The sequence below is a fragment of the Mesoplodon mirus genome, assembly GCF_964341445.2.
Source record: "Mesoplodon mirus genome assembly, chromosome: 2".
NCBI classification, from domain to species: domain Eukaryota; kingdom Metazoa; phylum Chordata; class Mammalia; order Artiodactyla; family Ziphiidae; genus Mesoplodon; species Mesoplodon mirus.
The window spans coordinates 29,912,957-29,932,824 of record NC_138977.1 but is presented as its reverse complement, the minus strand read 5'-3'; the positions used below and the strand labels follow the sequence as shown (position 1 = coordinate 29,932,824).

The following is a 19,868-nucleotide window of genomic DNA, read 5'->3' as shown; positions in this document are numbered from 1 at the left end:
TGTAATGTAATACAGTTGAGGTCTAAGATATATTCAATTACAACATAGTTGACATTTTTAAGTTTAGTATGTGGGATGGTTAAATTTATGTGTAAACTTGACTGGGCCAATGGGTGTCCAGATATTTGGTCCAACATTATTATGGGTGTTTCTATGAAGATGCTTTTTGGGGAAAACAAACACTTCAATAGGTAGAGCCAGTAAAGCAGATTGCCCTCTCTATTGTAGGTGGACCTCATCCAATCAGTTGAAGTACTGAATAGAACAAAATGTTGACTCTCTTCAAGGAAGAAAGAATTCCTCCTGCTTCAGTCCCTTGGATCTAGGATACTGGTTTTTTCCTGTCTTTGGATTTGAACTGAAATTTTGGCTCTTCCTGGTTCTCAAGACAGCCCACCTCCAGGCCAGAACCACACCATCAGTTCTCCTGAGTCTCCTGTTTGCTGACCCACCCTGCAGAGCTCCGTTATTATCTGTCCCCATAAGAATGTACATCAATTCCTTGTAAGAAATCTCTTTCAAAATACATGTACATAGATTGGGAGCTTGGGATTGACATGTACACACTGCTATACGTAAAATGGATAACCAAAAAGGACCTACAGTATAGCACAGGGAACTCTGCTCAGTACTCTGTAATAACCTAAATGTGAAAATAATTTGAAAAAGAATAGATACATGTATATGTATAATTGAATCACTGTGCTGTACACTTGAAACTAACACAATATTGTTAATCAACTATACTCTAATATAAAATAGAAATTTAAAAAACAATACAATAAACATATACAATGAAGAAAAAACAAAACAAAACAAAATAATATATATGTACATCCTATTGCTTCTATTTCTCTGGAGAAGCCTGACTAATACAGAATGTACAAATGTTTGTTATTAATGAATTGCTGTTAATCACTATACCACTGTGTGTCTGTGTGTGTGTTTTATGATATAAACTCAATATAATGATATACTTTTGATTAAAAAAGAGTAACTTTACATTGACCATTTTCAGAAACATTTGTCTTTCTTTTTTGTTTCTTTTAGTAAATTAATCTGATTGATTATATTGCAAATGTCACACTAAAACTGTTTATATGAAGGCAAACTGATATATTTATTTATGCTATGCCTTTAATCTTTGCAAAGATAGAAAATTTCTACATCAAGAAATATCTCAAGAAGCAGCAAAACAAACAGCTATACTTTGAAAATATGCTTCTGATTAAGAAGTATTTAGATGATATTCGACTGCAATAGCAAATGTAAAACATGAATATTTGTTGTATTATAGTTTGCTTTGGTGAATTAATTTTTGTTGGGAAAATATATAGTGGGCATTATAGGGAAATTAATGGTTATAAATAAAAACTATACTTATTCTAGTACACTTTTATGTAAAATTGAATATTCCTGCTGTACTCCTCTTTTACAGAATTAAGTTAGGATAGATCAGGCAATGTTTTCAGGGTTTGCAACTTTTGCCAAAGCAATACAGACGCTATTTTTTGAGAATTCTGAGATTCTCGAGCCAATGAATTTTAAAAATAAATTGAACAATGTATGTTATATTTGTTACCTTGTAAATGGTGAATCTTATAAGCTAAAATATACCTTTCACTTGCATTTCTACATTTCTCAGGTAGTTCCATGCTTATGAAAACCCTTATTCTACCAAAAAAGGAAATTAGTTCAGCACAATTAGCCCTTCACAAAGTCAGATGGATTATGCACAGCTACTTTCCAATTTTAGGTGATTCTAAATTGTTGCCTTTGGTGACTTTAAGTGATTCCCCAGGCACAAGTATTTGCTCACCACTTAGTAATTTACAGATGTATTATTTCCCTCTTCCTAAGGAGATTTACAAATCTTTTTTCCTGTCAACTACATTTATTATTTTTAAATTCATGATTGTGCAGTTTCCTTTGAATATTTATTACTGTTTAATGGATGGTATTCTTAATGCTTGCTAAGTTTTCTTTATTTTTACTTTGAATCTTTTGTTACCTTCTAAATTTACCCATATGGATATTATAACTGTGACCAAAGGATTTTCTTCTGTAAGACTGAAAATTTCAGTATGGAATACCAAGGGCAATATGTACTGTGGGTTTAATAAATATCTGTTGAATTGATATTTAATACATATATTACCTTAATTGTTAATATACATAAAATATGACAGACTGAATTGGTCTTCCTACTATGCACCCCTTTGTATAATCTTTGGAATTAGTATCTATCTTACCATTATATGAACTTCATATAAACAAGTCCCATATATTTTTCCTTTTATTATTCTGTATGCTACTACAATGGTGGATACAGGTTATTATGCATGTGTCAAAATCCATAAAGTGTAGAACACCAAGAGTGAACGCTAAGGCAAACCATGGACTTCAGGTAATAATGATTTGTCACTGTAGGTTCATGAATTGTAACAAAAGTACCATGTGGTGCAGGATGATGATAGTGGGGGAAGCTTATAGATGTGATGCCAGGAAGTATATGGGCACTCTCTAGACTCTCTACTCAATTGTGCTGTGAATGTAAAAGTGCTATAATAGTCTATTTAAAAATTGGGAAAGAGAAAATAAGCCCCTTAGGAGAAAATAAAACCACACTGCCACCATTGATGATAGCATATGTAAGTATCCTTCTGACAGGATGTTGAAAATAGACATTTTTTGTTGGAGGATTATACCAATTGGTAGTATAATGACTGACAGCCCAATCTTTGAATGGGCCATTTGTTTAACACACACAACTGATAAACTCCCAATCACTTTCAGACAGCCTGGTGGCTAGTTCAAACTGTGTGATCTTCAGTAAAGACCTTTGCCTCTCAGGCACTCACTTTTCCCATCTGTATTATATGCTTTTAAATATGGATTGAATATTTTCTACTATTTTATAGCTCTAAAACCACTATCTCTCAGCTCATATACAGGGAACCCGATGCCAGAAATAAGCAGTAAGCAATATTAGTTAAAACTAATCCTATTCTTTTCAACTGTGATCTGTACACCATAGGGTTTTTATGCCTTAAACATGTTGAATGTCAAGCTCATAAATCAGGATATTTCTTTTCATTTATAATACAGAGCTCTGCTAACTGAATTCACAATAGAATTTTAATAATGGAAGATGTACAAAACAACTTATATTTAGTTTACACATTGAAGTAGTGAATATAAATATTAGGTTGTGGTATATTAATTTACGTCACTTGCCTGTTCTTAACTCATAAGCCCTTCTTCTACATGTACATGTTTAGAGTAACCACACTGAACCCTGTTATAAACTATGACACATATATATTTTTTTGAACAGGAGGTAGTATAATGTGCTTAATTAGTGGTAGATCTGAGTATATGAGTAGTTTGTTTTCTTTAGCAAACTGATGTGTACTAGCACATTCTTTCCACAGAAATGAGGAGAAAAATACAACTATATCTAAAGAGAAGAAGGCTTTGGAAATCAATCAAAAGTCAATCAAAATGAACAGTAATGACAAACCTGTTTAACCACATCTAGGTCCTAATATTCTGGTGCTTCTTGATCAGTAAAACAATCAATAACTGTTCAGGGAAACAGGGATAAAGCCACTGTTTTTCAGCTATCTATCTATCTGTCTATCTATCTATCTGTCTATATAAATTTTTTAAATTACTGAGTTGGGTAAGAGAAAGCATTGTGGCTCAGGTCACTTGAAATTCATCCCACAGTGGTAAAAAAACATCGTAAGTGCCCAAGACTAGTGCATAAACAGAGCTTTCTGGAATCCTGACAAGCGTGGTTCTAATATACTATATGAATTTGATTTATTTGATTACTTTGTTATATTTTATTGAATAGATGTAAGTAGAATGCTAATGCATCCCATTTTTAACATTTCAAAACCTCAAATCTTCAAACGAAAGCAGTTATAACTACTACTTTCAAATTTTTACAAAAAATATTTTAATGTAGGGTCATAGAGGTATAAAGGGACAGACTATGTATATCACCCTACACATCTGTAATAATAGTACTGCTTTGAGAATTCATTCTCAAAAGGATCAAATGACTAGTAGGTTCTTATCTTGAAGATTTTAAAAGTTAGATATATCCCTTTATTGACTTATTTTTGGTAAGGCAAGTGATTTAGTCAACCACATGCTGATTTTCCCCAGATTAGCAAATATGTCCTGGTGTAAATGAATAAATATGAAAGCAACACATTCGAAGGTTGACAAAACATTTTTTTCCCTAAAGTTCTAAAAAGGACAAAATTAAGCAGTAAAAGGTAGGATGAAGTTATACCTATGCACTTGGTTTGCAAATCAACTTTGAAATACACATCATTAGCTTAGGCCTTAGATACACCCGATGGTGACTCTGACCTCCTGATACAGGTGGTACTCCCCTTGTGTCTTGGGAGACAATCCTCCTCATGTTTTTGCACATCTCCTGAGCAGAGACACTGACTGTCATTTGCTCTGGAATCTATTCAAGGATGTTTGTACAGCAAGCAGCTTTGAAACACAGAGATAATGTCCACTTCCGGAGCAAAGGCAAGTGTATATACAGCCTTAGAAGACAGAGATTGTATCTCTAATTGCAAAGGACAAGACTACCTACTGTCCAGTATCCTAAAGATAATGTCTTCTTCTGGTGCAAAGAACAGTCCATATGGTATCCTTCAACGCACAGATCTTCTATATCCTATGGTGTATGCTGCTGTAACCTAGCCCTCTTTGCATAGTCCTGTGGAAACTAAGCTCCAGGCACTAGCTCAATTAATATCAGAACTTCATTTATCAGAAAAAACAGTCCTCCTTTTTCAAACATAATTTTTGTATTAAAAAAAATCTGAGTTGCATTCTCTAATAACTAGCAATGCTGAGCATCTTTTCATGAGCCTTTTGGCCATCGTTGTCTTCTTTGGAGAAAAGTCTATTTAGATTTTCTGCTCATTTGGATTGGATTGTTTATATATATATATATATATATATATATATATATATATAGAGAGAGAGAGAGAGAGAGAGAGAGAGGGGGAGGGAGAGAGGGAGAGAGAGAGGGAGCTGTATGAGCAGTTTCTATCCTTTGGAGATTAATCACTTGTCAGTTGCATCATTTGAAAATATTTTCTCCCATTTTATAGGTTGTCTTTTCATTTTGTTTCTGGTTTCTTTTGCTGTGCAAAAGCTTTTAAGTTTAATTAGGTCCCATTTGTTCATTTTTTGTTTTTATTTCCATTACTCTAGGAGATGAATCCAAAAAGATATTGCTGCAATGGATGTCAAAGAGTGTTCTGCCTACATTTTTCTAGAGGAGTTTTATAGCATCTGGTCTTACATTTAGGTCTTTAATCCATTTTCAGTTTATCATTGTGTATGGTGTTACAGAATGTTCTAATTTCATTCTTTTAGGTACAGCTATCCAGTTTTCCCAGCACCACTTATTGAAGAGAGTGTCTTTTCTCCACTGTATATTCTTGCCTTTTATTTGTAGATTAACTGATCATAGGTGCATGGGTTCATTTCTAGGCTTTCTATCCTGTTCCATTGATCTATATTTCTGTTTTTGTGCTGGTACCATACTGTTTTGATTGCTGTAGCTTTGCAGTATACTCTGAAGTCAGGGATAGTGATTCCTCCAGCTCCATTCTTCTTTCTCAAGATTGCTTTGGCTATTAGGGGTCTTTTGTGTTTCCATACAAATTTAATTTTTTTTGTTCTAGTTATGTGAAAAATGCCAAGAAATGCAAATCAAAACTACAATAAGGTGTCGCCTCACACCAGTCAGAATGGCCATCATCAAAAAGTCTACAACTAATAATAACTAATAAGTGCTACAGAGGGTGTGGAGAAAAAGGAACCCTCCTACACTGTTGGTGGGAATGTAAATTTGTACAGCCAGTATGGAGAACGGTATGGAAGTTCCTTAAAAAACTAAAAATAGAGCTACCATATGATCCTGCAATTCCACTCCCGGCCATATATCTTGAGAAAAACATAATTCAAAAATATACATGCACTCCAATGTTCATAGCAGCACTATTTATAACAGCCAAGACATGGAACAACCTAAATGTACATCGCCAGATGAATGAATAGAAAAGATGTGGTATATTTATACAATGAAATATTACTCAGCCATAAAAAGAATGAAATAATGCCATATGCAGCAACATGGATGGGCCTATAGATTATCATACTAAGTGAAGTAAGCCAGACAGAGAAGGATGAATATCATATGATATTTTTTATATGTGGAATCTAAAAAAAATGATACAAACAAACTTATAGACAAAACAGAAATAGACTCACAGACATAGAAAACACTTATGGTCACTAATGGGGAAAGGTGGGGAAAGATAAATGTGGAGTTTGGGCGTAACAGATATACACTATTATATATAAAACAGATAAATAAGGACCCACTGTATAGTGCAGGGAAATATATTCAATATTTTGTAATAACCTATAAGGGAAAATAAGATATATATGTATATGTATAACTGAATCACTTTGCTGTGCACCTGAAACTAACACAAAATGGTAAATCAACTATACTTCAATAAAAAAATAAAACATCAAAAGTCAGAGATTAATAATAATCAATCACTAAGATATATATGGAATAAATATATATATATATATTAATTAATTAATTCCTTAACATTTACTTAATTAATCATTCCACCATGATGTCTTTACTTCCCTCATCACGACCATTTTTGCTCTTACATAATGGTCCAAATTGATTCTTGACCTCTGCAAAATACATTAACATTTTAAAGGGCCTTCCCTTGAACATGCTGGAAGCAGTAAGATATTTCAGATGGAATAGCACAATTTTTAGTCAGTCAGGAAATAATGCTCCTGGGTTTGCCTGAAGGTTTCTATCCTCTGAGCAGTCATGGTTTTGATGTGTTGTTTAATGTTTTTCTCCTTCCCTAGAGTTCTCTCCTGCCACTCTTCACCAATCCACATCTATCAATCTTTTAATACCAAAAGTAAAACATCACCTCCCACAAACGGCTTCTTAGAATTATAGTGCCCTGCCATGCATAGCAACACTCTCTGGACTTATAAAATTATGCAAACTCTTTGCTCCATTTGCACAGTAACTACTTTCATAGACTAACATTTTGATTTAGGAAGTAAAGGGATAGTAATGCAATTTTGGTTTGCTCTGCACTATAAAGCTGGGCATCACACTCTCTGGCCACACAAACATGTAAGCTATTTAATATATTTCAGTGGTCCCACTAGGTATACTCAAAGAGAACTCCTTACTGTCCTCATAAGATCTTCCCTCTGGCTTGGCTTTGATTACCAGAATCAGCAAACAATGTAGCAGTGTGATCAGTGCTGTAGGTAAGGAAAAGGATGTAAGATAAGGCACGGACCCTGACAGGATTTACAGTGAACTGACTAGGGTAATATGCTGTAATATTAGTACATACATATTACAGGTTTGTGACTACAACAGGAGTTTTAATTGTGATAGGAAATTATGACTCAGCAGGAAACAGAGAGAAGAAAGAAATACTGGATGAAAAAGAGGAAGAAAGGTATAGGAATGGAAATGAAAAAAAAAATACCAAGACAGTAGAGGAAAAGGAGCCCAGAATTTGTGGTTAGGTGATAGGAGTTTACGTTCTAGTTCTCTCTTTATTGGTGAGAACAGGCTATGGTTATGCTGAGATAGCAAACAACTCCCAAGTCTCAGTGGTTTAAAACAGAAGATTTTCCCCTCATTTCATATTGCAATTTTAATAATATCATTTGGATAAACAGGAATAATACTCCCTGCATTGCTGGATTATTGTAAATTAAATTACAACAATGTATATGAAAGTACGTAGTGCAATATAAGTATGCAATGTTCACTAATTGCCAGTGTGTTTCACTCATCCTAGTTGATTTAGACAATTAGGATGATTTAAGCAGACACCGCCTTGATCAGATGCTGTTTGTCATGCTAGAAGAAAAAGAGAATTCAGGAAGATTTTACAATTGGGATCAAATGTTCAGCCCAGATGCATTTCATGTCACTTCTTACAATTCATTAGCCAGAAGTAGACACATAGTCACATCAACCACAAAGGGACCAAGACATAAAATCGTGCCTTACTACTATGTGATCGGAATGCAGAGAGAACAGGAAATACACAGCACACAGATCAAATTACTACAAAAATTACTCACTGTGGAATGGGCATTAATATATATAGACTCTGCATTAAATCCTAAATCCTGCTTCCTAACATTATAAGGGTGTTGTATTAAACAATTACTAAACATTTTTGAAGCCCAATTTTCTCATTTATCAAATGGTAATAAAACCACTTAAGACATGAAAATCTTCATATAATTAAACCAATGTATAGAATAAAGCTAACAGAGTACCTGGTATATAGTCAATGCCCTGTGAGACTAAGTTCTGTATGGGCTGCTCTGAGTATTCAAATTCTGGAGATGGCTTAAAATTTGGGAGACTATAGGGAATTTTCTCACAAATGCACATGGCAGCCAATAGTTACTACTATGCTCAACACCCAGATTCCTAGCAACAGACCAGCAGTTAGGGTGGTGACTATTGCTTCCTAGTGAGACTTCATTGGGAGATTGGCCTAAACCAGAGCTACAGCAACCTTCAGAAGAAGGCATTCAATCTGGCCAAGAAAATGGAGGTGGGAACACTGTGGTTGTGCTTATGGAAGGGCAGGAGGAACAATCTGAACGAACATGAGATGTTTCTCGTTGAAGTTAGTGTCACGTTGCTTTACTACCATCATCATCTTTATGCTTTTCTGGTCCTTCTTCCCCATCTGTGGTCTACCTATGCTTTTATCTACCTCTTACTAATCTCATTGATTCTATCCATTCCCCTCTCTTCTCCTTGGGAAACTAACTTTTCCTCTCTGATTTTAATAATATCATTTGGATAAACAGGAATAATATTCCCTGCATCCCAGGATTATTGTAGAATTAAATTACAACCATTAACGTATATGAAAGTATACAGTGCAATATAAGTATGCAATGGTTATTTTAAAATAATAATGAAGGAAGAGCCACTATTTGGATTTGCATTTTGTAAGTGTATTTTACAATTTTACAGTGCTAATGAATTCCTACTCTTAAGTTCAATACATACTTGTTGGGTAAATACATTGGATGAAACACAGGATCAGCTCCCTTAGATACATACTATGGACTATAATTAAGATTCTATAATTAGCATGATGGATTAATGTTACTCATTTTTATCTTGAGACAAATATATTTGTAATCGCATTTGTGTGTATATAGAGTTGTAAATGATATAACTATGTACATATATGTTTATAATTATATCTACACTATTTCTATCTAACATGACAAATAATTCTCACATTTCAGTTTTTGCTCCCAAAAGGGGATTCATTATACAGTTAACACACAAATATTTGATAAAAATGAATTCTGTATATACATTTGTCCAGATTCAAAGTACAGACACCTCTCTGGGGAAAATGTGGAGATTGGCTAATCAGAACTCAGTATCTATCATATCTATTATCTTATAGTTTTGTAGTTGATAATATTTAATACTAGTGACACCTATCCAAAGGTTTACAAATGTTACTATTCTTTGTAATTTAAATAAAACTATGTAGGTTAAAAAATAACAAATAAGAGGAAATCAATTTATGTAATGCTATCAAAATAATGTATTTAAAAATTTATTAAGTATAGCTCTATTGATTTTACTCTGGTAAAATGGTAGAAAAAGAAATTATTTCTGACTTACTAATTATAATAATATGATATAATTATATATGTATGTCATCTTGATTTAAGCTTTATTCTAGCCAACAGATGGAATCATTCATTCTACATATATTTGTTTCTTGTTTACCATGTGCCACATACTGTTCTAGGTGCTGTGTTATAGCAAGATGAATAGTAGCTTATATCATAATGGAAAGAAACATTCAATAAACTAATAAGTAATTAAAATAGATATCTTGCAAATAGTGATGTATTCTATGAGTGGAAATAAGAAATAGAGACACAGACGTAGAGAACAAATGTATGGATACCAAGGGGGGAAGGGGAGGTGGGATGAACTAGGAGTTAGGGATTGACATATATACACTATTGATACTATGTATAAAATAGATAACTGATGAGAACCTACTGTATAGCACAGGGAACTCTACTCAATGTACTGTGATGACCTAATGGGAAGTAAATCCAAAAAAGAGGAGATATGTGTGTATGTATAGCTGATTCACTTTGTTGTAGTGTAGAAACTAACACAACATTATAAAGTAACTATACTCCAATAAAAATTTAAAAATAAACAAATAAATAAATATGAGAGAAGAGTACAGAAGAAAATGTTTTACAAAACTATTTAGAATATCAGTAAGAAGACTAAAAAATGTCCTTCTTATTTAAGACCCACCCAAAAAAATGGACATAAAAAGTTTAGAACCTCTGGGACTAATTAATAAAAGCTTATTTCCCAGCAAAAAAAAAAAAGAAAAGAAAAAAAGGAAAAAAAGAAATCAAACAGGGGATCTAGGGAATGTCTATGTTTGTCCCATTTTCAATTATGGTTTGAGAAAGCCTAACAAAGTAGCATGTGAACCTAACTGGAATGAAAGCAGTGGAAAAAGGATGACCAGGTATCCGTGGGATTCAAACAGTGACTGATATTTAAACAAAAATAAATAGTACAATGAGATTAGTCTTCAAGGTCTTGGGGAAGGAAAAGTAGATCCCAGTGGCTGGGTCAGGGGTTGATAGTGTGTGGAAAGTATCTGGTGGGACTTTGCAGGAACTTGCACAGCTCAGGGTGCTTCTTTATTCCTGTCAAATACACATGTTTACACACACACACACAAAGTCACAGAATGCCTCTTATAGCTTCATGTCACCTCTGTCTCACATCATTTGAAAGTTAGGTATTACATAGCATTCTCTGCTCTCTGCTTCTACATACTAGCAATCATGTATTATTTCTAATTATTTCGGGCTAAAGACACAGAGATGGAAAAGATTGGGAGGTGACTTTGATCATTTTGGGTGGGTATTAGTCTTTCTAAAACAGGTTTAACTTATTGTGTTGTTTCATTTCCTTAAAGGTTTCTTAAATCACACAGCAGTGCAGGATAAGAAATTTATCTTCAACGTCCAAATTTAATTCAAAATTATTTATAAATAATACATAAAAATCTGTGGTTTATATTTAGCAGGGGAACAGTCAAAACTCCTAGTTATGCATTCTACCTGTCATTTTTCTGCCATCGATTCAATTAAACAGTATCTACTATATTCATGGCACCAGGAATGAAAAGACTAGAAAGGCACAGTTTCTGACCTAAAGACACATAACATAGGGCAGACACAAAGCATGGAATAAAATATTCACTGGGTCTGTAACAGTATGAGTCAAACGTTGAATTAATAATGTGTTTTGAGAGCATTCATAAAGGAGTTATTATTTCTAAGTTTGGGGCAGTGATAAAACTTATTGTTAGTCCATGAAGTAGGGGAAACAAATGATATTTGAAAGATAGTGGAACGAGGCCAATTCTCCAATTGTATTTATCCAGAGTGAACACTTTAATAATTTATTTACTTTTACGTGAGACTAAATTTCTACAATGATTTTTGACATTGAAGTATATTTTATATTTTACTTATTTTCTCTTTTATTCCTATCAAATCTATCCTGCATGTTATATCCTAGCCTATTGATATATTTAATAAATATATGCATTCAGAAAAATCCTTTAACATTCTAAGAATTTTTATTTCTCATCTATAGAATGAAAATAGATACGTCTTCATCAGTTTGTTCTGAAGATTAAATAAAATAATAAATTTAACAGCTTAGCCTAGTGTCTGGCACATAAAAATCCCAGTAAAGTTTAGCAATTTTATCAAAATACAATAATGTGATGAAAGAATTTCAGCAAAAATAAATGCTACTAGCATGTATTGAATGTAACAGAGGAAATCAATATAGTTATGTTTATTTCAAGTGTTTTTTAAAAGACAAGTAGCATAAGAAATTTTAAAATACATATATTCTTTTCAAAATCAGCATTTTTGTCTTTTCTCAGTTCTCTAGGAAAACAAAAATGTATTGTAAACTTATTTGATTGAATAAAATGTTGCTTTAGTATCTTATTTGCAGTATCATGATCTGTTATTAAAATAAAAGCACTAGCTTAATTTACTGTAAGTATATAATCTATAGAATTTATAGAATTCCTAAATGTCAACTTATTTTTTTCTTGAAAATATTTAACATAAAGTATTTTCTCAACATTAGACAACACAAAATTATGATTTTTGATGAACTTAATGTCTAATGATTTTTATAAAAACAAAAACTTTGCCAAACTATATATCTCTAGATGGTACAGACATCCTTTTCTGTTTATCTTTATGAGAAAATCAAGAACATAACAGTATTGCTTTATTTTGAAAAGTTCTAAACTTAAAATTAATATCAAAATAATAGAAAGCATCTGGGTGATTAGGTCTTAACATATTTACTGATCTTTATAAATCCTTTACTATTACTTCACGTGAACTTTTAATGACATATTTTTAAAATAGCCCATCTCTATAATTTGTTAAAAAGTATTTAATTCCCAAAGTTGTAAGCTTCCAAAAGTACTACCACTTCATGTTTTAAAATGTGATTTTTATGTAAATTATATTCTGAAAGCATATTCTGAAATAAGTGCTCCTAAGTGAGTAGTAAACCAGACAACCAATAGTTTAGTTCATAACGTCTAGACACTAGCAGCAAGTCCAGATGGGTACTGTACCTTGTGTCGCAATCTTATTAGAGGCTGATAAGATTTAAGGCCATATCCTGCTTCTTTGGTTGGCCTTCCTTCTGACTCCAGAAAAATGAATCCAAGAATCAAAACAGCTGACCAGCACTTAAACATCCTTATTGCTTTTCACCTGTGAAAATTAACATTACAAATAATCAGAAAATACATTCTATATTGAATAAATGTATCAAGAAATATTCAATAGCAAATAGAAATCTTAATAGATCTAATCAAAACCTGGCAGCAGTCGCCAACTGAATCCATAATAGATAAGCATCTATGAATAAAGATTATTATCTTCTTGATCATAACAAATATTGTTTGTTTTACTCATACAGCTTTACACAACATTGAATAAGTAGAAATTTAGGGGCCAATAAAAATGTATTGAGGAACAATTAATAAACACCTGTTGAAAGAAAAATTTTTTAAAAGAGATAAAACATTAAACAATGATAAATTTTCTAAGTATCCATACAGAATACAATTATCAACATATTTTTAAATCTCAAACTCCTCTTTGAGTATATTTGATGAATAATGCTTAATAAAACTATAGCTATTATAATTTACTGGTAAATATTGGTGTGAGGTTGATAAGATAGTCTTCTATGGTAAGTACTTAATAAACTGAGATACAACAGAAATTATACAGATAGGCTATATCGAGTTATGAAAGCATTTTACCAGTAGCACCTAAGAGGATGTTTCCTAGAAAATTGCTTTTTAAGTGCTTTAAACTAAAAGTCCTATGGCTCTTTCCACAGCTCTATATTCTTGGCTATAGCAGAGTAATTGTAAAATTGCATAAATTTATCATCATATAAACTCTCTAAGCCCTCTTCCAAACAAACTAATCTATGCTTTGACCTCAACTATATTCCACTTTACCACTTTCACATCTTTGTCACTATTGTGACCATAGGAGGAGATTTTTCTCCTCCTGTCCAATCCAATCTGGTTATCTGGCTTGAGAAACTTAGCCAACTGATTAACCCTGCTATTTAGTGTATTTAAACTCTGTCTCTAAAGGATTTTCTTCCATCTTTAAATGTGTTCAAATCATCCATGGTTTAAGATAATTTCTCTTCACTCCTTCTGAATTTTTGGAAGGAACTGTATATCTCATTCTATCCATTTTCTGACCAATCATGATTCTATCCTCATCATTCTATCAAAATAACATTTCTTTGTTTCAAAAAATGGTCACTTTACTTGATGTCTATGACATCTATCTCTTCTGTGTCTATAGAGTTTGTAAAAACGTCTTCTCAGTCCTTTTGCAAGTCATCCTACTCCTTTATTTTGTCATTAAATATTACGTTATCCCATTAGCCATGTATCCTACTCCATTCACTCAACCAGACATTCAACATAGTCTATGGTTTTAATTATATGTAGTGCTTCTCATTCAGTCTCCAGATTGGTATGATTAGCCTGCTTAACAGCTCTGCTTTCATGTTTCAAAAGTAACTCCTCATAGTATACACATCCCTACATAAAGCCATGCTTTTGCAGACTTTCATTCATCCCTTTACTCAAGCCAGAAACAAAGGAGACATTTTTTGACATCTTAGTCTCCCTTACTCTCCATATTAAACCCATCTATAAGTTCTATTAGTTCTACCTTCATATATATATATACATATATATATATATATATATATATATATATATATATATATATATATATATATCTCAAACATCAGTCCCTTTCCAAATCTACAGCCACAACCCTAGTTCAAGCTGTAGGTACCACTTCTCCCTTCAAATGCTCCAATCCCATCCTTCCTCGCCTTCCACACTTATGCACCTTCAATCCCTTCTCCACTCAACAGCCTGATCAATCATGTTGAATCTAAACATCATGATGTTATTGCCTTTGCTAGTAACTTTGGGATATATACATTTATCCTTAAGATAAAAAACAAAGCCACTGGTTCTTACAAGTTCCTACACCATCGAGGCTCTGCATGTCTTACTCTTCTTTAAATAACTGTTCTCCAGCCTGACTAATTTCATGCAGTTATTTGAACTTGTTTTGTCCATTCCTACTATAAGGCTTTTGTGTACTATTTTCTCCAATTGAAATACAATTATTTTCCCATTTATCACCCAAAGACCATCACACATCAAAAATGTCCCCTAGAATCCTTCCCCATAATACAAAGCCTGAGTTACATTTCTTAGTTACTCTGCTCATAGATCAGTATTCTTTCATTTCAGAGCATCTCTTTGTAATTATACAACATTAATATGATTACTTAAAAATGTACTCACAAGACTATATATCTGTCTCCTTCAAACTTCGTGGTTGCTGGAATCTGTTTTGTTTTGTTTTGTTTCCCCATCATTATATCATCTGGACCTACCAAATTGCCTGTCACCTACTGGACATACAGTGAACGAATGCATAAATGAATGTCATCTTTCATGCAAGGGAAACAAGAAAGGGCATGTTTTCCTGCATTCTGACAATTCTGAATGCAATTCCCATTTCCACTACTGTTACAAAACATCTGAAAACTAACCTGAGAAAACTAAATATTTTCATTTGCAATCCTTCCTTCTGCTGTCATTCTGACGTATAGTCTAATCCTTCTCCCCAAGGTAAATATTTGTTTATAAGACAACTGGATGGAATATTTCAAATTCAAGATAGAAACCGAGAATAAAGCAAACAGTTCAGGTGAAGGGGTATTTTTTCAGAGCTCTGAATACTATGTTCCTTCTGTTGTGAAGCAGGAGAAGGAGGAAAGAGGCATGGCAACAATCCTGTAGCATTATGATTCTGGGTGAAGGTGAGGTCATAAATTTCCTAAAAGTGCTCACTTAAGTGTTTGTCTTTCTCTACCCTCCTTCATTTCCCCTCCTAACCTCCCTCTAATTCTCTTTTTGTGTGTGTGTGTGTGTGTGTGTGTATACAAACACACAAAAAAAATACATATATATATATATATATATATATATATATATATATATATATATCCCACATGGAAAAGAGTTCATCTAATATAAAATATAGAACAAATGAACAGTTAATTAGGTGAATAAATATCTCATAAATTTTGGGTGAGTGAACTTCTACACATTGATAATTAGATCAACAATCTGCTGAAATATATTTTCTGCCAAAAGGCAACAGGACAGGAATATCTACTTTAAGAAATTTCATTAGTTGAGAAAAATAAGTCAGTGTGTAAATCTTTGGTGTAGTATTGATATATGCAACCTATTTATAATATTTTAATCTATTTTTCTGATGCTTTTAACTGTGATTCATTTTTTCTTCAGTGGTAGTCATGATTTTCAAGTCTAAAATTTCTTTAAAATACCAAGTTATACAAAAATAAGAATGTTTTATCTTATCAAAAGCTGTCATACATCTGGAGTGATTTACTTGGTATTACAGATAAAGTAAAAAAGATTTAATATTAAAAGTCAGATAACATTTTTTAGGAGATCTCTGATTTCTATTGCAGATAGACATTTGAGCTCAGCAGTGGAGAGTTAGACAAAGGACAAAGACTAGTTTCTGTGTTTATCTTCTATGAATGGTACCTCATAAGATTTTCTCCATTGAAATATCACTAAGAAAAATACTTGAATTCAATTATATAGTTATCAAATGGCAACCTAAACATAAAGATGGCTCTTCTCAAAGGATACTCAGAAAATAATTATTAGCTTCTTATTTCTCTTCGTCTATAGAATCCAAAGGCATTATTATTGCATTTTTAAAAGTTCACTTGTCCACAGAAGCTGTTCTGGAAAATTTAAATCAGCAATAATTGATCCCCTGATATACTGACTCATGAGCTCACTTTCTCGGTATAGTAACCTCTGACAACCTGTTAGGTTTTCATAATTAATTGGCAGTTTGTTGACAGCTCAGTAAGAACACTGAAAAGCATGTGACAAAAACAAACCAGGTGGAGCAGATGGTGTGATAATGATCCTATGACATCTCCTTCTAACCTCAACATTTATATGGAAGCATCAGAAAACAACCTATTAACTTAGAGAAAACAAAATGCATGTTACCTAAAAGGTATCTGCCTAATATCATAGGTAACAAAGTTGGACTTAAAAATGGTAAGGGGGAAAGTTTGTTTCGGGAGGAGCTTCAAGATGGCAGAAGAGTAAGACGTGGAGATCACCTTCCTCCCCACAGATACATCAGAAATTCATCTACACGTGGAACAACTCCTACAGAACACATACTGAATGCTGGCAGAAGACCTCAGACCTCCCAAAAGGCAAGAAACTCCCCACGTACCTGAGAAGGGCAAAAGGAAAAAGAAAACAGAGACAAAAGAATAGGGATGGGACCCGCACCAGTGGGAAGGAGCTGTGAAGGAGGAAAGGTTTCCACACACTAGAAGCCCCTTCACTGGTGGAGACGGGGGGTGGGGGGGGAAGCTTCGGAGCTGGGGAGGAGAGCACAGCAACAGGGGTGCGGAGGGCAAAGCGGAGAGATTCCCGCACAGAGGATTGGTGCCGACCAGCACTCACCAGCCCGAGAAGCTTGTCTGCTCACGCGCCGGGGCGGGCGGGGCTGGAAGCTGAGGCTCGGGCTTCGGTCGGAGCGCAGGGAGAGGACTGGGGTTGGCGGCGTGAACACGGCCTGAAGGGGGCTAGTGCGCCACGGCTGGCTGGGAGGGAGTCCGGGAAAATGTCTGGAGCTGCCGAACAGGCAAGAGACATTTTCTTGCCTCTTTGTTTCCTGGTGCGTGAGGAGAGGGGATTCAGAGTGCTGCTTAAAGGAGCTCCAGAGACGGGCGCGAGCCGCTGCTAAAAGCGCGGACCCCAGAGACGGGCGAGGGACGTTAAGGCTGCTGCTGCCGCCACCAAGAAGCCTGTGTGCGAACACAGGTCACTAACCACAGGTCACTAACCACACCTCTCCTCCCGGGAGCATGTGCAGCCCGCCACTGCCACGGCCCAGTGACCCAAGGACAAATTTCCCGGGAGAACGCACGGCGTACCTCAGGCTGCGCTGCTGCAACGTCACGCCGCCTTTGACGCCGCAGGTTCGCCCCACCTCCGTGCCCCTCCCTCCCCCCCGCCTGAGTGAGCCGCAGCCCGCGAAGCAGCTGCTCCTTTAACCCCGTCCTGTCTGAACGAAGAACAGACACCCTCCGTCGACCTACCCACAGAGGCGGGACCAAATCCAAAGCTGAACCCCGGGAGCCTTTCAAACAAAGAAGAGAAACGGAAATCTCTCCCAGAAGCCTCAGGAGCAGCGGATTAAATCTCCACAATCAACGTGATGTACCCTGCATCTGTGGAATACCTGAATAAACAACGAATCATCCCAAATTGAGGAGGTGGACTTTGGGAGCAAAGACACATATTTTTTGTCCCCTTGTTCTCTTTTTGTGAGTGTGTATGTATATGCTTCTGTGTGTAATTTTGTCTGTATAGCTTTGCTTTCACCATTTGTCCTAAGGTTCTATCTGTCCGGTTTTTTTTAATTACTTTAAAAAATGTTTTTAATAATTATTTTTTTATTTTAATAACTATTTTATTTTATTTTATTTTATTTTATTTTATTTTATCTTCTTTCTTTCTTTCTTTCTTTCTTTCTTTCTTTCCTCCCTTTTATTCTGAGCCGTGTGGATGAAAGGCTCTTGGTGCTGCAGCCAGGAGTCAGTGCTGTGCCACTGAGTTGGGAGAGCCAAGTTCAGGACACTGGTCCACAAGAGACCTCCCAGCTCCATGTAATATCAAATGGTGAAAATCTCCCAGAGATCTCCACCTCAATGCCAAGACCCAGCTCCACTCAACGACCAGCAAGCTACAGTGCTGCACACCCTATGCCAAACAACGAGCAAGACAGGCACACAACCCCATCCATTAGCACAGAGGCTGCCTAAAATCATAATAAGGCCACCGACACCCCAAAACACAGCACCAGAAGTGGACATGCCCACCAGAAAGACAAGATCCAGCCTCATCCACCAGAACACAGGCACTAGTTCCCTCCACCAGGAAGCCTACATAACCCACCAACCTTAGTCTCTGGGGACAGACACCAAAAACAACGGAAACTACGAACCTGCAGCCTGTGAAAAGGAGACCCCAAACACAGTTAAGCAAAATGAGAAGACAGAGAAACATACAGCAGATGAATGAGCAAGGCAAAAACCCACCAGACCTAACAAATGAAGAGGAAATAGGCAGTCTACCTGAAAAAGAATTCAGAATAATAAGAGTAAAATGATCCAAAATCTTGGAAATAGAATGGAGAAAATAGAAGAAACGTTTAACAAGGACCTGGAAGAACTACAGAACAAACAAACAGAGATGAACAACACAATAAATGAAATTAAAAATTCTCTAAAAGGGATCAATAGCAGAATAACTGAGGCAGAAGAACGGATAAGTGACCTGGAAGATGAAATGGTGGAAATAACTACTGCAGAGCAGAATAAAGAAAAGAGAATGAAAAGAATTGAGGACAGTCTCAGAGACCTCTGGGACAACATCAAACACACCAACATTCGAATTGTAGGGGTCTCAGAAGAAGAAGAGAAAAGCAAGGGACTGAGAAAATATTTGAAGAGATTATAGTTGAAAATTTCCCTAATATGGGAAAGGAAATAATTTATCAAGTCCAGGAAGCACAAAAAGTCCCATACAGGATAAATCCAAGGAGAGACACACCAAGACATATATTAATAAAACTATCAAAAATTAAATACAAAGAAAACATATTAAAAGCCGCAAGGGAAAAACAACAAGTAACACATAAGGGAATCCCCATAAGGTTAACAGCTGATCTTTCAGCAGAAACTGTGCAAACCAGAGGGGAGTGGCAGGACATATTTAAAGTGATGAAAGAGAAAAACCTACAACCAACATTACTCTACCCAGCAAGGATCTCATTCAGATTTGATGGAGAAATTAAAAGCTTTACAGACAAGCAAAAGCTAAGAGAGTTCAGCACCACCAAACCAGCTTTACAACAAATGCTAAAGGAACTTCTCTAGGCAGGAAACACAAAAAAAGGAA

General features: G+C 34.9%; 1 protein-coding gene across 3 annotated transcripts in view; it reads right to left on the bottom strand.

Moving 5' to 3' along the window:
• FSTL5 (follistatin like 5) overlaps positions 1 to 12,965 on the bottom strand; it is a gene marked incomplete at both ends in the record, with an annotated part of 542,883 nt that extends 529,918 nt beyond the window's left edge. For all 3 annotated transcript variants that reach the window (XM_082611409.1, XM_082611410.1, XM_082611411.1), the window contains one exon: positions 12,840 to 12,965. In XM_082611409.1, coding sequence (XP_082467535.1) covers positions 12,840 to 12,965 — 126 coding nt within the window. The remainder of the gene's footprint in view (positions 1 to 12,839) is intronic.
• Between the last annotated feature and the right edge of the window lie 6,903 nt (positions 12,966 to 19,868).